The sequence below is a fragment of the Cariama cristata genome, unplaced genomic scaffold, assembly GCF_000690535.1.
Source record: "Cariama cristata isolate BGI_N322 unplaced genomic scaffold, ASM69053v1 scaffold7391, whole genome shotgun sequence".
NCBI lineage: Eukaryota > Metazoa > Chordata > Aves > Cariamiformes > Cariamidae > Cariama > Cariama cristata.
Genome location: NW_009599788.1, coordinates 53,265 through 70,595, shown reverse-complemented (window position 1 = coordinate 70,595; position 17,331 = coordinate 53,265). Strand labels below are relative to the sequence as shown.

Below are 17,331 nucleotides of genomic sequence, written 5' to 3'. Positions count from 1 at the left end.
CCCCCCCCAGCCGCTCCCCATCAGCCTTGTGCTCCAGGCCCTTCACCAGCTTCATTGCCCTTCTCTGGACTCGCTCCAGCACCTCAACATCTGTCTTGTAGTGAGAGGCCCAAAACTGAACACAGTATTCAAGGTGCGGCCTCACCAGTGCCGAGTACAGGAGGACAATCACTTCCCTGGTCCTGCTGGCCACACTGTTTCTGATACAGGCCAGGATGCTGTTGGCCTTCTTGGCCACCTGGGCACACTGATGGCTCATGTTCAGCTGGCTGTAACACTCCCAGGTCCTTTTCCGCCGAGCAGCTTTCCAGCCACTCGTCCCCAAGCCTGTAGTGTTGCATGAGGTTGTTGTGACCCAAGTCTAGGACCTGGCACTTGGCCTTGCGGAATTTCATACAAATGGCCTCGGCCCATGGATCCAGCCTGTCCAGATCCCTCTGTAGAGCCCTCCTACCCTCAAGGAGATCAACACTCCCACCCGACTTGCTGTCATCTGCAAATTTACTGAGGGTGCACTCAATCCCCTCGTCCAGATTACTGATAAAGATAGTAAACAGAACTAGTCCCAAAACTGAGCCCTAGGGAACTGTCTATCAAGTTGCTGACACATTGATGATAAAAATCCTTAACATGCTAACTGTAATTAGATGGACTTTACAATGTGGATAAATCTGAAAACAATCAATTGCAAACTTACAGTAAGTTTTATGGCCTTCTCTGGTGCTACTCCTAATAGCTGTGGTAACAGACCTGTAACATGGAAACAGAGAATTCAATGCATCGAGTAACTTGGTATTAACTAAACAAAGCAACAAATATACGTAGAGATCACCACCTAGAAACAGGCAATTTTTAGAGCAATTTTGTGTTCTTATATTTAATAAGAGTACTTAAACATTCCATTTTGAGAACAGACTTTGTGCTACCACTTCAAGTGCTACCACTGCCTATATGTATTTGTTTCTTTAGCTTTTTCAAATCCGTGATACTAGCTCACTTTATGCTTAAATACTAATACAGATTCACTATGTTTCAGTACTCTGTCCTAAACTAACATTTATTTTCTGTATCTTCAGACAAAAATTAAGACTTTCTAACTAATTTTGTGAGATACATGATGAATCCGCTTCAAAAATCATGAGCACAGTACCTTTTTCTGGCAAAAACAATGGCATTAGATGGCAGGACCCAAGGGGACAGGAATCAAAATAATACAAAACATTCAAACATGTATGACCACGTTCTTGAGCTCTTTGCCCAGCTAACTCACCAGTTCTTAAAACACAGGAAGTTCTGCTGCTTTCTTCCCACATATGGAATTTCCTATTTTATTTTGTTAGAAGCCATGCGCTACAGAACTGGAAGGGGGAATCTCTGACGGCTGGCTTCACTTGCTTGAAGTGAAAGGTCGATATTCTGTAAACTTTTGGACTACACAACCTAAAAATATGCAAAGCTTACCAGCTAAGCCTGGGGTTAGAATGGCGTTGCCAGCAGTCATCAGCATAACAAAATTACACCATTCAGAAATGAGAGAAAATCACCCCAACTAGAGTTCTTGGTGCAGATCCCCTTTGTTTTAGTAGCTCAGGCAGCATCTTTGGGTACTTTCTATAAAGCCTGAAATTTTCACCTCTCCATAGTTTTACTTTTGGGGAAAAAGACAACAATTAAGGTTCTGCCTTTGAGAGTTAACTTGCCGAAAAGCATTTTTCCAAAGACCTAAACATCAGAATAACAAAGAGAAAAATGTATGTGCACTGGATTAGTGTATTCTTCCATTCTGCTACCATTCATCAGCTTTACTGGTTACTACTGATGCTCTTAATAACGAAATGACATTGGAGAACAGCACCATTTGGCTTGTGGTAGCAGGAGCACCAGTCATATTTATATACTAATGCCTTTAAAATTTTGCACCTGTATTAGCATTTTTGTTTTTCAAGTGGCAAAAAGACTAATTAATTGCATGTACAGATGAGATGATGTACATATATACCTAACATTTACCCAAGACAACTATGTTGAATTATGATTGGATATTCAAAAGAATACAGTAACACTAAGTTCAAATACAGTTGCTCAAAAAAAAAAAAAAAAGAGATTCTCCAGAGTAAGTTAAATTTCAAAATCTGAATTTCTTGAACAGTTTTATTTGCACAGGTGACTTGAATCCAAACTTCAATGAAAAACCATTAAGACAGTCAGAATTGTGTAATTAAATATTACATTTTCTGCAGCACTATGAAGAAAACACAAAGGTATACAATTAATAGGATTTTTTCAGTTTTAACCTTATACAGACAAAATTATCTTTGTAACTGCTATGATATTTACATCTTGCTATAGGACACGTGTGGCTTTATACAGACATTATGGCTAAAGAATTTGTATCTTCAGAGATTAAAAAACCATTCCATTTACTTTACATGCACACTACCTGATCCTAAGCCTAATACAGTAGAATTCAAGCAGGTCTGCAAGTAGATGCGTAATACCAAAAGAACCTGGATATCATTAATTTTAAAATCACATATACACACATTACTACACCTAAGCCACATATAACATGACTTTGAAGTTACATTGTATCAAATCAATTACAGAAAAAGATATTCTAAAATACCAAGATATAAAATTATAAAAATAGTCCAGTTAGAGATCTGTATGAAGCTCCAGTTTTGGAAGCAACATAAGCAGGACAAATCAAATTCACTTTTACTAGATCAATTTGAAGACACCCTTTTTACCATTTTTCATTTTTCAGTTCCAAAGACTTTGCATTTGAAAGGCACTTGTAAAATCACAGGAAAAACATGTTTATCTTGGCACAAGTTATTTTTTCCCATCTGGTCCATTCCTTTTGCACTCAAATCTCAATGGGACTGTTACAACTCAAAACTCTCCATAAAACTTCAATGTAGAAGAGAAAGATTTAATAGAATAGGTAGAAGTTAGGAAAAAAAACCAAAACAAACCACCACCAAAAAAAAAAACCAAAAAACCCAACCGAACAACCAAAACCCCAGAGCATTTTTCTCTTTTTCTCTCTACTTCATGCATAATTTTATAGTATAAAAGTGCTTTGTAAGTTTAATTACAGATAATGCTGTGTGTATCTATTGCAAGACAGCATACAGTATTCTAAAAAAGGCAACATTAATTTAATACTACATTTTAAAGCTTTGCCAGATACCAGTTAGACCTACTGTCTCCAGTAACTGCGGAAGGTAGAGGGACTCTTCATTTGCTCTCACACCTATGTAATGAAGCCATCTGTAAGTGCTACCTGTGCATTCTATATGTTATGACCATTAAAACTAAATTCTCTTTATCATTTCAATGGGAGCCCTGAAACACTGTTGAAAGATTTCTGAACATTGTAAAGATGGTAAGTTTTGGAAGAAACAAAGCACATCAAAGGACACATATGAAAATGTCATTTTTCTGTTGGGGTTATCCTGACACACTGGGAATTTTTCAATGTTACTGTGCATTAGCAGATCAACCATATGACACATACACAGATGTACAACAGGCTTAGAAATGTCTGACAGCATCTTAAAAATGTATGCCTCATAACATCAGAGAATAACATTTTGCACATAGGCAGCCTGCTAGTATAGTACACAGCAAATATGTTATTCAACCCATTTTTATACATTCAAGGCTTTTTAGTAGCAACTCCCATGTACCAATTCATATTTGACTCACTGTTGAAGGAGGACTCTATGAGAAGGTGAAGGATATACAAGAGAGCTGCAAGAGCTGCATTCAGTTTGCTACATCATACAAGTTACTTTCTGAAAGCAGTCTAAATACATTGTGAATATACATGCAATAGCTTATCCAGCCCAGCTGTGGTGATGGCACTGAGTAAAAAAAAAAAAAGAAAAAAATCTTATTTGGCCAAAGCATTTTATTCAGTTGTCTAACAGTGAAACCTCAGTTTCACACTGCGTAACGGACATGATTTTCCCTTCATATTAGAAAAACCTCACTGACTGAAGGAGTTGTTGCTCTGTCTTGGTAAAATATCTGAAATCATTTGGACATCTGATAGAAAGGTGGTAACAGAATATTGCCAAATTTTTATATTACAGGATTCACACAAGAAATTGGACACTTGATCACCAGTTACCATTCAAGCACAGCTCCCTCAGACTGGAAATGGGGTACTTCTAGATGATTTTGTGCTTTGACAGAACTTTGGGCAGGAGTGGGCTTGTGCTTCCATTCTACAAAAATGGTACTTCATTGCATACTTCTGGAGGAAAGCTTCTGCCATGGTCTTGTATCAGTAGCATGGGAGTCCATCCGTAATAATGAAGTTGGATGATGAATGAATGATTAAAATCTAAGATTAGACAGCATCTGGAGTCACTGCGGTGCTAGAAGCACCATCAGAAGAAACAGAACTAACAAGTTCCTTAACAGTTTATGATCACAGATGACAAAGTCTTACGTAGCATTTCCTCTCTTTTTCATCCTTTAGGAGAAGTGGCATTAACAGCATGGCTACTGAACATTTTCATGAGCTACATTATCTCTGATACTTAAATTTCCCATAAAATTTCTATCAAGTATAGGTGAAATAATCTCCACTAGATGCACTGCTTAAGACTGTGAAGCATTTTGTGACTCATCAGGTGGACTTCTGATTAAAACAATATTAAGAAATGTTAGGTGACCTCATCAGTTGGAAGAGATGTTGACAAATCACAGGTTCCAAAATTTTCTTCTGTTTGCATATACATAAATATCTCTGAGTTTCTAAATACATATTTTGCGTATAAATGCAGACACAACAGTAAATTCTAAGTATATGATATGAGTATTCTTTTCAGTCATGCTGAGAAAGAAACAGACGAAAAATTTATCTCAGATGTACAGTGAATCTAACAACACAGCACTCAAATAATGCATATTATAAAGATTCTGCAGAGGTTTATATCATGTTTGTTTTGTTTTTTTTTTTTAAATCAAAGTATCTTCTCAGTGGAAACACCAATTATTCTTAGAACAAAATTGACATTAAACAAAATTTAGTGCTCTCTCTATATCCACAAGATGGTGTAATTTATCTTTATCTGAGATGGTGGTTTAGAACATGGTAGTTTTGCCCTTTTCAGGTTTGGAATAAAATAGTGATACAAAAAAGAAAAATCAGTTCACTTTACTGGATGGAAATATGTGCCTTGTATTAAAAATATAATCTGAAATGGTTGAGTTCAGAGTAGGGTTTATAATTCCTGCTTGTTTTCTTGCAGTGCTTCATAACAAAGAGACCACTGCTCCAAATGTTTCTACTATAATCTACCAATGTCTACTCCCTCCTCCAGTAGTAAAAAACCCCCACATTTACTTAACTCTGAATGCACCACAGTGTAAGAAAGAATACCAGTTATCAATGAGCAGCAAAAAGCAATGTACTCTGTAGTTCGTCTTACCTAGTGCAGTATTTACAACTAGAATGCAATGATTCTTGCTATTAGTTTACTGCATTAAATTGGGTCAACATACTAATTATAAAATGTTCCTTTCAAATTTTCTTGTCCTCTGAAGCTTAACCAGAAACCTTCATTCTGCACTCAGCTGCTCAGCTTTCTCCAACGTCACCTCCATAGAAAGCAAGCAACAGCCTGAATTTACAGAACTGCACAGAGGAAGTTCCACATTTTTAAAGGAGTCTTCTCTATTTGACTCTTTAAAAAAAGAAGTTAAATTAGGGTGCCCTTTAAGTAGAGAATCTGTAGAAACGCAGGTCTCAATTTGCCTCTGAAATGATGGTGTTCTTTGCCATCACATGATTTCTACTACATAATCCAGAAATCAGATTATTGCCCTGGGTTTAGAAGTTCAGCTCCACCAAACTGCCTGAGATTTCACTATTCAGTACCCATTGGAAGACTGAAAAGTGGTAAAGGGAATGGGGAACGGAAGGATAAGCTACACTGATGAAGGTTCCTAAAGCTGCCCAAATCTGGCAATGAAAAAATCACCCCAAAAACACGACAAGCAAATGGAGTTAAGAACAGGCGTTTATGACATTTCTGAGTTGGTTTTTTTTTTCCAGGTGAAAAAAATCACCGTGCTTCAGAGTTTCAAGAAGATAGAAGCAGATAATAGCGGAATTCTGCATATTTATTCTTTCAAGATACTGGAAGAAGCAGACATACATTTCCAGGGAATACATTTTGTTCTTTAGCCTATAACTGGCACTTTATAAGATTCTGATTGCTATAAATCCTTACAAAATAGAAACCATGTTAATACTCTTTATTAAATTATAAGACCCACTCAAAAAAATGCCTCAAACTCAGTCAATAATAACAGAGCCTTCCCACCTCCAATTGTGCTGAAATAATTACAAAGTCTGTATTTTGCAGAGAAGCTACTTAGCCAACCTTCAGTAATTCAGGTCATATGTTAAAGAGTGCACATGTATCAATCGCACCACTTAGTTTTAATGTTGTTTCAATGTTGTCTTATAAAGCGTTACTTTTTTTTCAGGTGCATATAGCTTTGCCAGATTGTAACAGTATTTTACTGAAATCCTCTGTTCTTCATTCCTGACTCAACTGCTTTTAGCAATTAATTTCTGTTATTATAATACTCTTATTTTAAAAAGTTTAAAAAAAGTTTCTAAGCAAGTCGGATGAAAATGAAATAAGTAACTCAAGGTTCAAATCCTCCCCAATGAATACAGCAAAGGGGGATAAGAGATCTCAATAATTGGGACACCAGAAATATAACTGGTTTTATCTCTGTGACAGAGAAGAACTGCAGTCTCGTGCAGTAGTTCATCATTCTTTATGACTACTTCTGTATTACCTGAACTTACACCATTGATGCCATAACTGGGACAAGGGGAAAATAAAAAAAAGCACCACCATCTAACTGCAGGCACTTACCTAAGATACCTAAAGTGCAAATCTTTTACAACCTGAACAGAGTAATTGAGCTTTTGGAGCTTTCTCCATTGACTGCAAAGGGCGTTCGGAACAGGTAGCTTCGCAACTTGGGTGTATTGGTTACATGTATAAAGCTAAGTGGGTTGAAACCCAGCTCATCTCTCTGGCTGACTCAACATTGACGAGCTAAGCAGAGGTATACATAAAACTTGATAAAGATGAACATTCCCAATGATTAGTGAAGCACATGCAATTGGTTCAGAGACAGTTTTGTCACAAAAGATACCACAAAAAGATATCTGGTTAATAACAAAGTACCATATTTGCTCTATGTTTTTATGTTTTTAAACAGGAAGAAAATAGATAAGAAAGAACACTGAAACAAAAAACCAAAACCAGATGATCTAATTTCTTACCAAACAGGACAAAACATTCTTGGTACTAAGGACTGCTAAGGAAATTGAAAACTTGACTAACAGTATATTTTGGCTGTAGGAAATTGCTAATGTTGCCCTATTGCAGATGAAGAAGGAAAGCACAGAGAGGCCCTACAGAAATGTTCTCATTACAATGAGGTTTTAATTATCAAGAAGTTTGCAAGTTGAAGCAAAAGCATAAAACAGGCAAAATTGAAGCCTTAACAGAAAAGGCTTAAAAATCCAGAGTCCCACTAAACTCTTACTACTATCTTATCATTAGTATACTCCACCTTTTAAACTTACCTCTATAAAGCCCAAAGAAACCTTCATAACGTAGCACTTTCTTGAAGCAATCAAAGCTGTTTTTATACATAAGTTCTCCCACAAAGGAGCCTGTAGAGCGCTGGTTTTGCATTCGAGTTTTTACCAAATCAATCGGGTAGACTGCAGTGGCTCCAACAGCTGAAAATAAAAATGAAGGTATAAGAAAACATGATTTTGCATTTGCAGTGCTTGACTGCAACTGTCATCTTCCAAATTTACATCTCAAGTATCAGTCGTATCATTTTTCTCTCCAGGATATATTCTGGATACGTTAAACTACATCCCATAGTTTTAACCAAAAGCATTTCCTGGTCCTACCTCATTATTAATCTTATTCTTCTGAAACTGGTTTCGTGACAAATCAGATAGTAACACCACCTGCAAACTCCAATGGCTCATAAATTCCAAAACTCATGTAGACAAGATGACCCCCATCCGTTAGACATGGCTCCAAGGGAAAGACTGAGAAGCCCTCCATACTTAAAAGAAAGGAAGAAGGGGAGAAGAAAGGAAGAAAAAAGCCAGTGAAGGTGAATGTTCTTTTGCGTAGCCATGACTAACCTCCAGCAACTGAACCAAGGGCAAACCTGTACGCTGATTCTGCAATCTGGATGAGAATAGGTCGAGACACATCACCTGGAGCTTTCTGTCAAGGCAGGATTTAAAACAAATGGAAAGACAAGAAAAATAATCAGAACTTCATATTTCACAAGAGCACATCTCATGATTAGACAGATATAAGAATATAGATATCTGGAAAAAATCCCACAATACACTGGAGATTTTGTTTTCAATTATTATTTCTTTTCCACTGATTTCTAAGTGCCATATAGTGTAGGCTCTTCAGATTGGAGTATCAAAGAAAAGAAAGACTGATACTAAAACAAAATTATACAACTCCAAAATCAATGGTCTAATGCATATAAGGGCACACATATTGCATCTTAAGTCATTAATTTCTACAGCTAAAAGCAACTCCAGTTTGGAATTTCTTTTTACTGTCACCAAAACCAGGTATATCTATTACTTCTCAAGGTATCAAAACAAGCATGCAAGCATTGTTCACGCATATTAGCTAAAGGAAAATAAGGTTTCATAAAGCACCCTCACAATTTCATTTTGCTCACAGTCTATAAGTGCTAGATTCAACCCAATGCAAAATAAATTTCAGAAGTGCTCCAGATTTAAAATTGTTGTCTAACGAAAGAAAGTAATTAGGAAAACAGAAGTTTGGCAGGGGCCTTAAGCCTTCCACACTTAATATCAGTTTTTGTAATACTTTTTTTTTTTAGGATGCTACAAGTAAAAGGACAAAATAAAACCATGGATGTATTTTTTTCCTGAAAATGTGTCTAGGTTTTAGCTAATATTCCAATGTAGCTGGAGTTGGCCAGAAAATAAATTGAAGTAATCCACATAGTTGAAAATCTTTTCAATCTCAGGATCAAGCAGCTGACATTAAAAAGGAATTGGATGGAAAAATGAAAAGATAGGACACGTATGCACAAGAAATGGTAAGACTTAAGCAGGTTCATATGTTCTAGCCTCTTAAAATGGCGTAAATCACACTAGCAAAGACAGTGGCCCCACAGCAAAAATTGAAGAAGCTGCTACTTTCAGCACCACATTTTTGGCTACATTTTACTGCCACCTATTGTAACTTACTTTACTTGGAATTCAGTCCAATGCAAATACTTTTAACTCCTTTAGTAGTCTTCTAGGAATAGACGGTGAGCTTTTGGAAGCCAACTCATTTGAATTCATCCGAGAACAGTCAACATTTAGTCACTACTCAAACAAACAGAAAACTGCCACCCTAGATACTGCCTTGGAGCAGTGGTAGGGGTGTTCACACATACGGGAGGGAGAAGAAGAAGAAAGAGAAGCAGGAGAGACTCATGTGTACACACACACACACACACACAGAGGCCTGGCTTATGGCCTGGTAGTCCTAAAAATGTAGCCTGCATCAACTCATTGTGGTCAAACTGGCGTCTCCGCACAGGCCCAGAGCAGGAAAAAAAAACTCGACAAAAAACCCCTTAGTCTCACAAGACACAAAGTTAAGACTGCCTTAAAATAGAGACACAGAGAGAGAGAAACAGAACCACAGGGCTAGTTTTAAATCTATCTGTATAGAAACTTGTGTCAATTAAAATATAAGATACACTAAAATAATATGAAAACTAAAAGATCAACAGGTTTGACATTTAAAGAACACTCCTTTTTTTTTTTCCTCAAACAAAAGTTTATTTGCTGTTAGACCATCAAAACTCAATACCCTTTAGTTTTTAGAAATGCAGAGAATATTAATGCTTTCACTGAAACTGTGATGCTAGACTAGACATAATCTCTCCTATTGTGATATTCAGCAGAGCGTAAGGCAAAGCAGAGAATATTCTGAAGCCAGGCACACGCACGTGTGTCCACAAGGGCTGCCACTTAATAGGCTAGATGCTGAATTTACCATCCATATTCGAAGCAGGAAGTATTCATTCCTCATTAAAAAGAACAGACAGCAACAGAATCACAAAACATAAACACCTTAATTAGGTATACACCTAATATTTACTGAATGGCTGGACGACACCCATATAAATTTAATCTTTCCAAAGTAAATTACATTTAACCTGTCCAAATGCAGCCCAAGAGAAAGGGGCACAGAGAAGAGATGGACAGGACATGACACAGGTTAAAAATAAATTCTAACAAGAAGGTATTCCTCACAGATGTTACTGAACACAAGAGAAAAGCAACTTAGCTGACAACACAGAGGGAGGCTGGCTATCTATTTACCTGGCACTGGAAACAGATGATAGCTTCATACTGGCTTCTGTTCTTACCTGCCTCTGAGCCTCAGCTAGGTTGTAGGGCAACGTCCCTTCCTCCAGGGGAGCAATTCTTTCAATATCAGCTAACGTCATGCGCCTGAGGAAATTAACTCAGCTTAGTGTTTGCTTAGAGATCGATTTTCAGATCACAAGCAGTTACCTGCATATGGCCACCACACTACCCTCTCCTGTTCCCCAACATCATCTCCCACTCCTTCCAAGAAGGACAGAGAAGGAAAGGAAAAAGAGGAGGACAGATAATTCTCCACTTACCCCCGTGGCTCATATAGATCTGCTAACTGAAACAAGATGTCAACTTCCATGGGTGTAACCTGACCAAATTTCTGAGCTGCCAGAACAAACTCCTCTGCAACAGAATAAAAATACAGAAAAGAAAACTAATCAAACCAGAACAAATAATCCAGAGCACCCCAGAGTTGCTTTATATTTTAGTATTAATTAGAAAACGCTGGTGGGGGAGAGAGAAGGTGAATAAAAGTGACCCACCACAAAAGTGTTGATGCCACTACATAAGTGTATGTTTTAAATGGTCTATCTTTCATGCAAGTAAGTACAACTCTCTGGTATTAAAGCTTAGCATTATCAGCAGGATTTAGGATATTTGACATACGGTATCAATCAGTTGCAGGTCAGAGGGAAAAAAAAATTAAATAAAAAGCAAACAGAAAAAAAACCCAGGAGTCAAGAGATGTGGAACTTTTCATGAATAGTCCCAGTAGACCACATTAATGAAACTCTGGCATTGCACAGGGAATTCTCTATAAAAGTGGTTAGATAGAGCAGATAACATCTTGTTCCAAGCTTGTAGATCAGCTTACTGTGCCGCCAATACAAGTTTATGGAATTCTTCAACTACCCTTGAAGGTCACTTTAATAGGCTGCCAATTTGGCAGGAGTCCTAGGAAGTTTTTTAAACTTTTAAATATCTTTACATACTTTCCTTACCCTGCCCCCACCACCAGTTTACTAGGACCTTCTTCTGACTGAAACAAAATGAAAAACCTGGAGGGTGGACTCCAACAGGAATGTACAAAACAGTGGCATACCAAGGACTGCTAATGAGGCAGGCTTTCTCCCCCTCCCATTGATTTGAAAGCATACAGATGAAGTCTTTCCCTCCATCCACCCCAACCAAACACCCAGAAACTTCCAGACTGCAAACATTTCTACGAACCCTTAGTGACTTCCACATCTTTTCTACTTCCAGCCAGGGTACTGTAGATCTTTCTAATGAGCTCCATGTTGTTAAGGAGAGAATTAAATCCATTAAAATAGGAGAAGCTGACCTGATGAGAAGTGGTACCTCCAGCAGCCTATAGTGGAGACAGCAAAAGAAGAAAAGAGAAAGGAGACTGCTACAAGACTAAGAAAAATCTTGAAATAAAGCTTTTCAAACAATGTTATTTTACAAGAGCAACAGTAGCACATGCTTGCTTTTTTTAAAAAACTGCAAAATAGAAAAAAAAAAGAACTATGAAAGATTCTTATGTTACTGAAACTAATCACGACCAGAACATAAAACTCTCCCCACCCTACAAACCTAAACAAATACACATGCAGGATTATAACAACATAACCAGTAGTAATTTACAAAGTTCAAGTTTCAGTACCGCTTCAGTTGGAAATGTTTCATAACTTGGCTTATTTCTAGTAATAAGGAAATCTACTTCTACATGTAAAGTATATTGCTATATAGAAAATTTCAACAAAATCAAAACATATTCTGAAAAAGGTCAACTGAAACATTTACATTCACAGGCATGTCAAGCCATGGAAAACCAGCAGTAAGCTCTCAATGCTTATATCAGGCAGTCAAACAAAATGGGAACAATAAGGTTCGAACTGTTATTCATTCTCAAATGAGAACTGAGCCTAAACCGTTATTTTAAAGTGGTGTTGGGTCTGCACACAGAAAAATTGTTGGATCAATTCCCTATTTAAAGTATAGGAACAGTGATCAAGCAAATTTCTGAAAATAACGCATAAGCTTGCCAAAATTTAATGGACCTTGAGGGAGAATCAAAAATCTTATGTTTTATGAGAGAGCGTATGACCCAAGAAAGCTGATAACAAGACTGGGGAGAGAATCAAGGAAGAAAGTATCAGATCTCATTGTCAGTCCCTAAGTCTTCTGCTATGCTTTTTGCTGTATGCTTCTCCCAATACTCTGTCCAGAGTTTGCAGTTCTCATCACCTCATACATCTCCCTGGCATTCCCACTTGCGAGTCAAAGCAGAACAGATTTCTTTAAACCTTGATAGGGCCAGACTTTGGATTACTTGGAAAGTGCTGCAACAAGCTCCCAAGATTAGAAACTGTGTATGTACTTTTTTTTTTTCATTCAGTGAAATTGCAGAATTGTAATATTTAATTTGGTTCATGCACTTCAAGCTGAAAAAAGTGTACACTCAAGTGTAACAACTATCAGTTAATATATAGTGAATGCCCTTGGGTGATGTTCCAGTTCATACACTGTCACAAGTGCTTAGAGATTACACTCAGGAGCTTAGAGTTGACATTACAGAGCAAGTCGCTTGAGGATGACTTCCTAAGTGGGATGCATTGGCATTTTGACACATGTGACACAGTCTGCTATGATGGAATGGCTGGAAAAAGTCAGGCAAACTCCACATTTGTAGGCCGTTACTAAGGTCCATCTACCTGCTTTGTCTTTTGTCTCAGGAGACCAGGAACATTGAGGATACATATTCTGCAATAAGGGTTAACTTTCAGATGTGTAGATAATAAACCGCTAAACTTAAAAACCTGCATCCATAAGCTGGACTACATGCCACATATAGTGGTCGAGGTACATAAAAAAAGGAGTCCCATGTCTGTACCCCTGGCCTTTGTCAGTTGGGATACCAAATTACTCACAGCTACTAGACACTCTTCTACAAATGGTGTCAGCATGTGTGGCCGGATAGTGACCATAATGTCCCTGAAGTCCATAGCTGTGACTCTTCCAGCCTGAGCATTGTCTCTCTGCACAAAAGCTTGTTTTGCATGTTCTAACTGTATCTCCTGAAAAACATAGGAAAAAAACCAACAGTTAGGTTCAAAATCATCACCGTAACAGTTAGATTTTATATAATGCAATCCTACAAGATATCGACAAAACATGATTACCTGTAATCTAATTTTAATTGGCTATTGTATGTGTAACTTTCAGCCTTTTCTATCAGTGGCATATACGGTCTCTATCATTGAGCTCACTATCTAGGACAACTATCATGATTTCTTTGCCATCTGGACATTAGGTCATGCAATTCATTTAACTGAGAAATGAAGGACACGTATCAACACACCAGTGCAGGTAACTTCCCACTCCTGAACATTAAAGTGTTCCATGACGTGCATTATCCAGTTTATTGCATGTGTCACAGTAGGTCAAAATACTTTCTGTAAAAGCATTTGCTATTCCTTGAATGAGGACAATGCAATCAGAGATTTTCACATAGAAACCCGCTAATCCTGAAAGCATTTCCTCAAAAAGCATCTTCATTTAGAACATAAAGTTATTTGTCTACAAAAGACACCAGCAGTTTAATTTAGAACTCCTTGTATCGTGACTGATTAAAGAGCACTTCTCAATATTTCAGCAGTAGTAACAGGCAGAGATCAATCACAAGCATTATCTGATGCAACCATCTGATAATCTCATTTTGTGATTCAAATGTACCCCTGAGAGAAGAGGGGAGAAAAAACACATTTAATCTCTCCAAACTCTATCTTTTTCTACCATGACCTTCACCCTTGCTTCATAAATTACTGTTAAGACTATTTTTTAATTTTTCATTTAAAAGGAACAATTCTGCACACATAGTAACTTAATAATACATATGAACTTTTTGTTCAGTTCTACAGGTTTGCGAAAACCAGAAATACCTTTTGGTGATGTAGTTAGAGTTCCCAATCTGTATTTCTTTGCTGAATGGAGGAAAACAAATCATTGCCATGTTCTCCCTTTAAATTTCAAAGTTTATAAAAACTTCTTCACTGGAAATACAGTGCTTAGTCTGAATACATATTCATAATCAGTTATTCAGAAAATGGAATCACAGTAAAAGTATGTCAGCAATACTAAGCAAGTCTTGCAGTAGATCATGATACTATCTTATAATCTCCATTATATTTGCAAATATATGCCTTAGAAGTCATATGAAGCCAAGACTCAGGCTAGTCAAGAATCACCAGCATGATGTATTCATGGTGAATACGATTTCTTGTAAGTTGATATTTATCTCACAGCAGCATTGAAGGGAATAGAGTGAAGGGCAAAAGGCAAATTCAGCTGGTGTAGGATCAGACCTGTAGCCGCCATCCCTCCTCCATGCCACAGCCACTGACGCATGCTGCCACTCAAACCATGCTTGTCTTTTCATTTCAGCCTCCTGACCTCTCCAATTTTAGTCCTAATTTCTAATTAAAACACTGTACTCTGATCTGAACAGTATGATGAAACTCTCCTAATACATTAGGCAGAAGGAGGAAAGGGGTGGGGGGGAAAGGACTGATCAATGTTTCAACACTGTGTTTCACTCACAGAATTATTCAGAAATTTCTGCTTTTGATGAGAAACGCTTGTGGGGGTTATAATTTGAAGTGTTACAATTTCAGTTCTGTCACGTTTCCTTTACATTACAGCCCCCTATGTGGAGGTGTTACAATTCAGCAATAATATTCACTCTGGATGGATGCAGCCATATAAGCTCTTGCTTCACTCCAATTGTGACTATAATTTCAACAGAAATTTGGAAGCAAGCAATTTTGGGAGGTTTATGGTGGGAGGAGCACAAGAACACAAAAAAACTTTGTCTGCTTGAGGCAGGCAGCTACTTGAGAGGCAGAGAGCTCTGAAGAGGAATTAAGTATAATAACTCAGCACCTTGCAGGTGGAAATGTATGGACAAATGAACAAAAATGTTTGTCATTAAATGGCAGCATCACCAAAGAAAAAATAAACTTAATTTAGCAAAAGGATTACATGAGAAATTGTGAATGTTGCTTTCTTCTCCTCTCATTCAATTTGTTTTAACCACTGAAACTGCTGGCAGTGTTGTGCTGGCAGAATCCAGTACTAAAATGCAGTAAAGAACCTGAACAGCATTTGCAGAAGTCCAATCTGTTCCGATCTGTGTACACCCATCAGCAAGTTTGCAGGTATGTAGAACATTGGTGGGACTTTGGCTGACAGTGATGTCTTGGCCACAGAAGTAAAGCATGGTTCATGTTCCAGAGAGGTACGTTAAGTGCACATTTCTTGTCATCACCCACATAATTGCAGAAAGGCTATCAGTACTACAGTTGAGCACAAGCCAAAGCACCCCATCTTCTCCTCGCTAACGTGATTCCTTTCAATCTTCTTGGTACACATGGAACCCACCAGCGAGGAGAATTATGCTACTTGGTTAAACACATGGTCAAGGACTCGGTGCTGCCATTTGCCCATGTTCTTGCCGGCTAGGAAAGAGCTGCTTAGAGCTGTAGATAGACAGCAACACAAAACTCTGAGTAGGATGACGTCAGTCTTCTGGAGCTCCCTATTCACACTTCCTCCTTAGTTCAGAAACAAAATGGTTTAAGCACACTGCAAATAGATAGAGAAGATTCATCCCACCTTCTCAGAAAGGTAAGGTCTTTTTAGGCTACGGTTATTTTGAGCTGTGCTGTGCATTTTCCAGTTGCACCAAGCAGAAAAAAGCACATGGACCTTCAGCCACATGACGCTCCCAAACCATGACCATGGCAGTGACATGGCATACAAGAACATGCAGACCATTACACAGTAACATACTTAGTCTCAAAACTAAATTTCACCTGTAAAGTCTGTCACAAAACAACCAGACAGATGTCACTTCTCTAATCACTGTACATTGCATAACAATGTAATAAACTCCTTAAAGTCTTTAACTCAAAAGAAAGGTTATCTATTCCCTCAGTCTCCAAGCCTGAAAGTTGAGACATCTCACAGCATGACTAACTATGTCTGAAAATGAGGCTCAGTAGCTACTAGCGATTTACGAGGGAAATCTTTATGACATGTTCACAACATCACCTATGCTGTGTATATGCAGCTAATATAAAAAATACCACCTTAAAAATAAAGCAAAGTTGTAGTATTCAGAGATGCTATCTGACTTGCAATAATTTTTATTGTTTCACCTATTTCTGTCCAAGACAGTTTACCTGGACAGATTAAGGTTTAAAGAAATAGAGTCCTCATTGCTTTGCAATACAAATTACACATCCTAAAGAACCTTCTTCGACTAGACTTTCTGTAAACTTAGATATACTTAGAAAACAAGTTTCTCCCTTGATACTGGAAGTCCAGAATTCCCCCAGGTGGTATAAGACTTTGTGAAAAATTAATTTGCACATCATGGCAGGCATGCTGGCATCAGAATTTTCATTAAATCATTTCCTATCGAGAGATTTTACCTCAGCTTCACTTACAGCTCATTAAAAGCTTCTTTACTTTCCACTTAGATCGAAATTTATGTTTGGGTTTCATTCCAACAGATCTACAAGTCATCAGATACAGCACAATCCTTTCCTCTAGAGCAGATCCCACGGTTCAATTATAAAAGTACTACTTCATCAACTAATATGCTGGGTACAAATAAATTCCCAGACAATATGGAAATGGATTCACCAGGCCCCCATATAAGTGTATGTTAAAATTCGTCCTGCAGAATAGATTTTACATGCTGAGAAAGGGGCCAATGTTGCTCTTCATGAAGCAGACTTCCCACGTAAGTGATCATGGAACATAACCATATCCAAACAGATACAGATGTGACGGATATATAGTGGAGATAT

General features: G+C 37.7%; 1 protein-coding gene across 1 annotated transcript in view; it reads right to left on the bottom strand.

Annotated features, from left to right (window-relative positions):
* The window catches only part of SLC25A13 (solute carrier family 25 (aspartate/glutamate carrier), member 13), a 78,674-nt gene that overhangs the window by 32,677 nt on the left and 28,666 nt on the right, over window positions 1-17,331 (bottom strand). The window contains exons 5-11 of the mRNA XM_009709800.1: window positions 13,387-13,533; window positions 11,684-11,822; window positions 10,762-10,855; window positions 10,501-10,585; window positions 8,219-8,303; window positions 7,637-7,795; window positions 698-750 (exon numbers count right to left, since the gene is read on the bottom strand). Of these exons, the coding sequence (XP_009708102.1) occupies window positions 698-750; window positions 7,637-7,795; window positions 8,219-8,303; window positions 10,501-10,585; window positions 10,762-10,855; window positions 11,684-11,822; window positions 13,387-13,533 (762 nt within the window). The remainder of the gene's footprint in view (window positions 1-697; window positions 751-7,636; window positions 7,796-8,218; window positions 8,304-10,500; window positions 10,586-10,761; window positions 10,856-11,683; window positions 11,823-13,386; window positions 13,534-17,331) is intronic.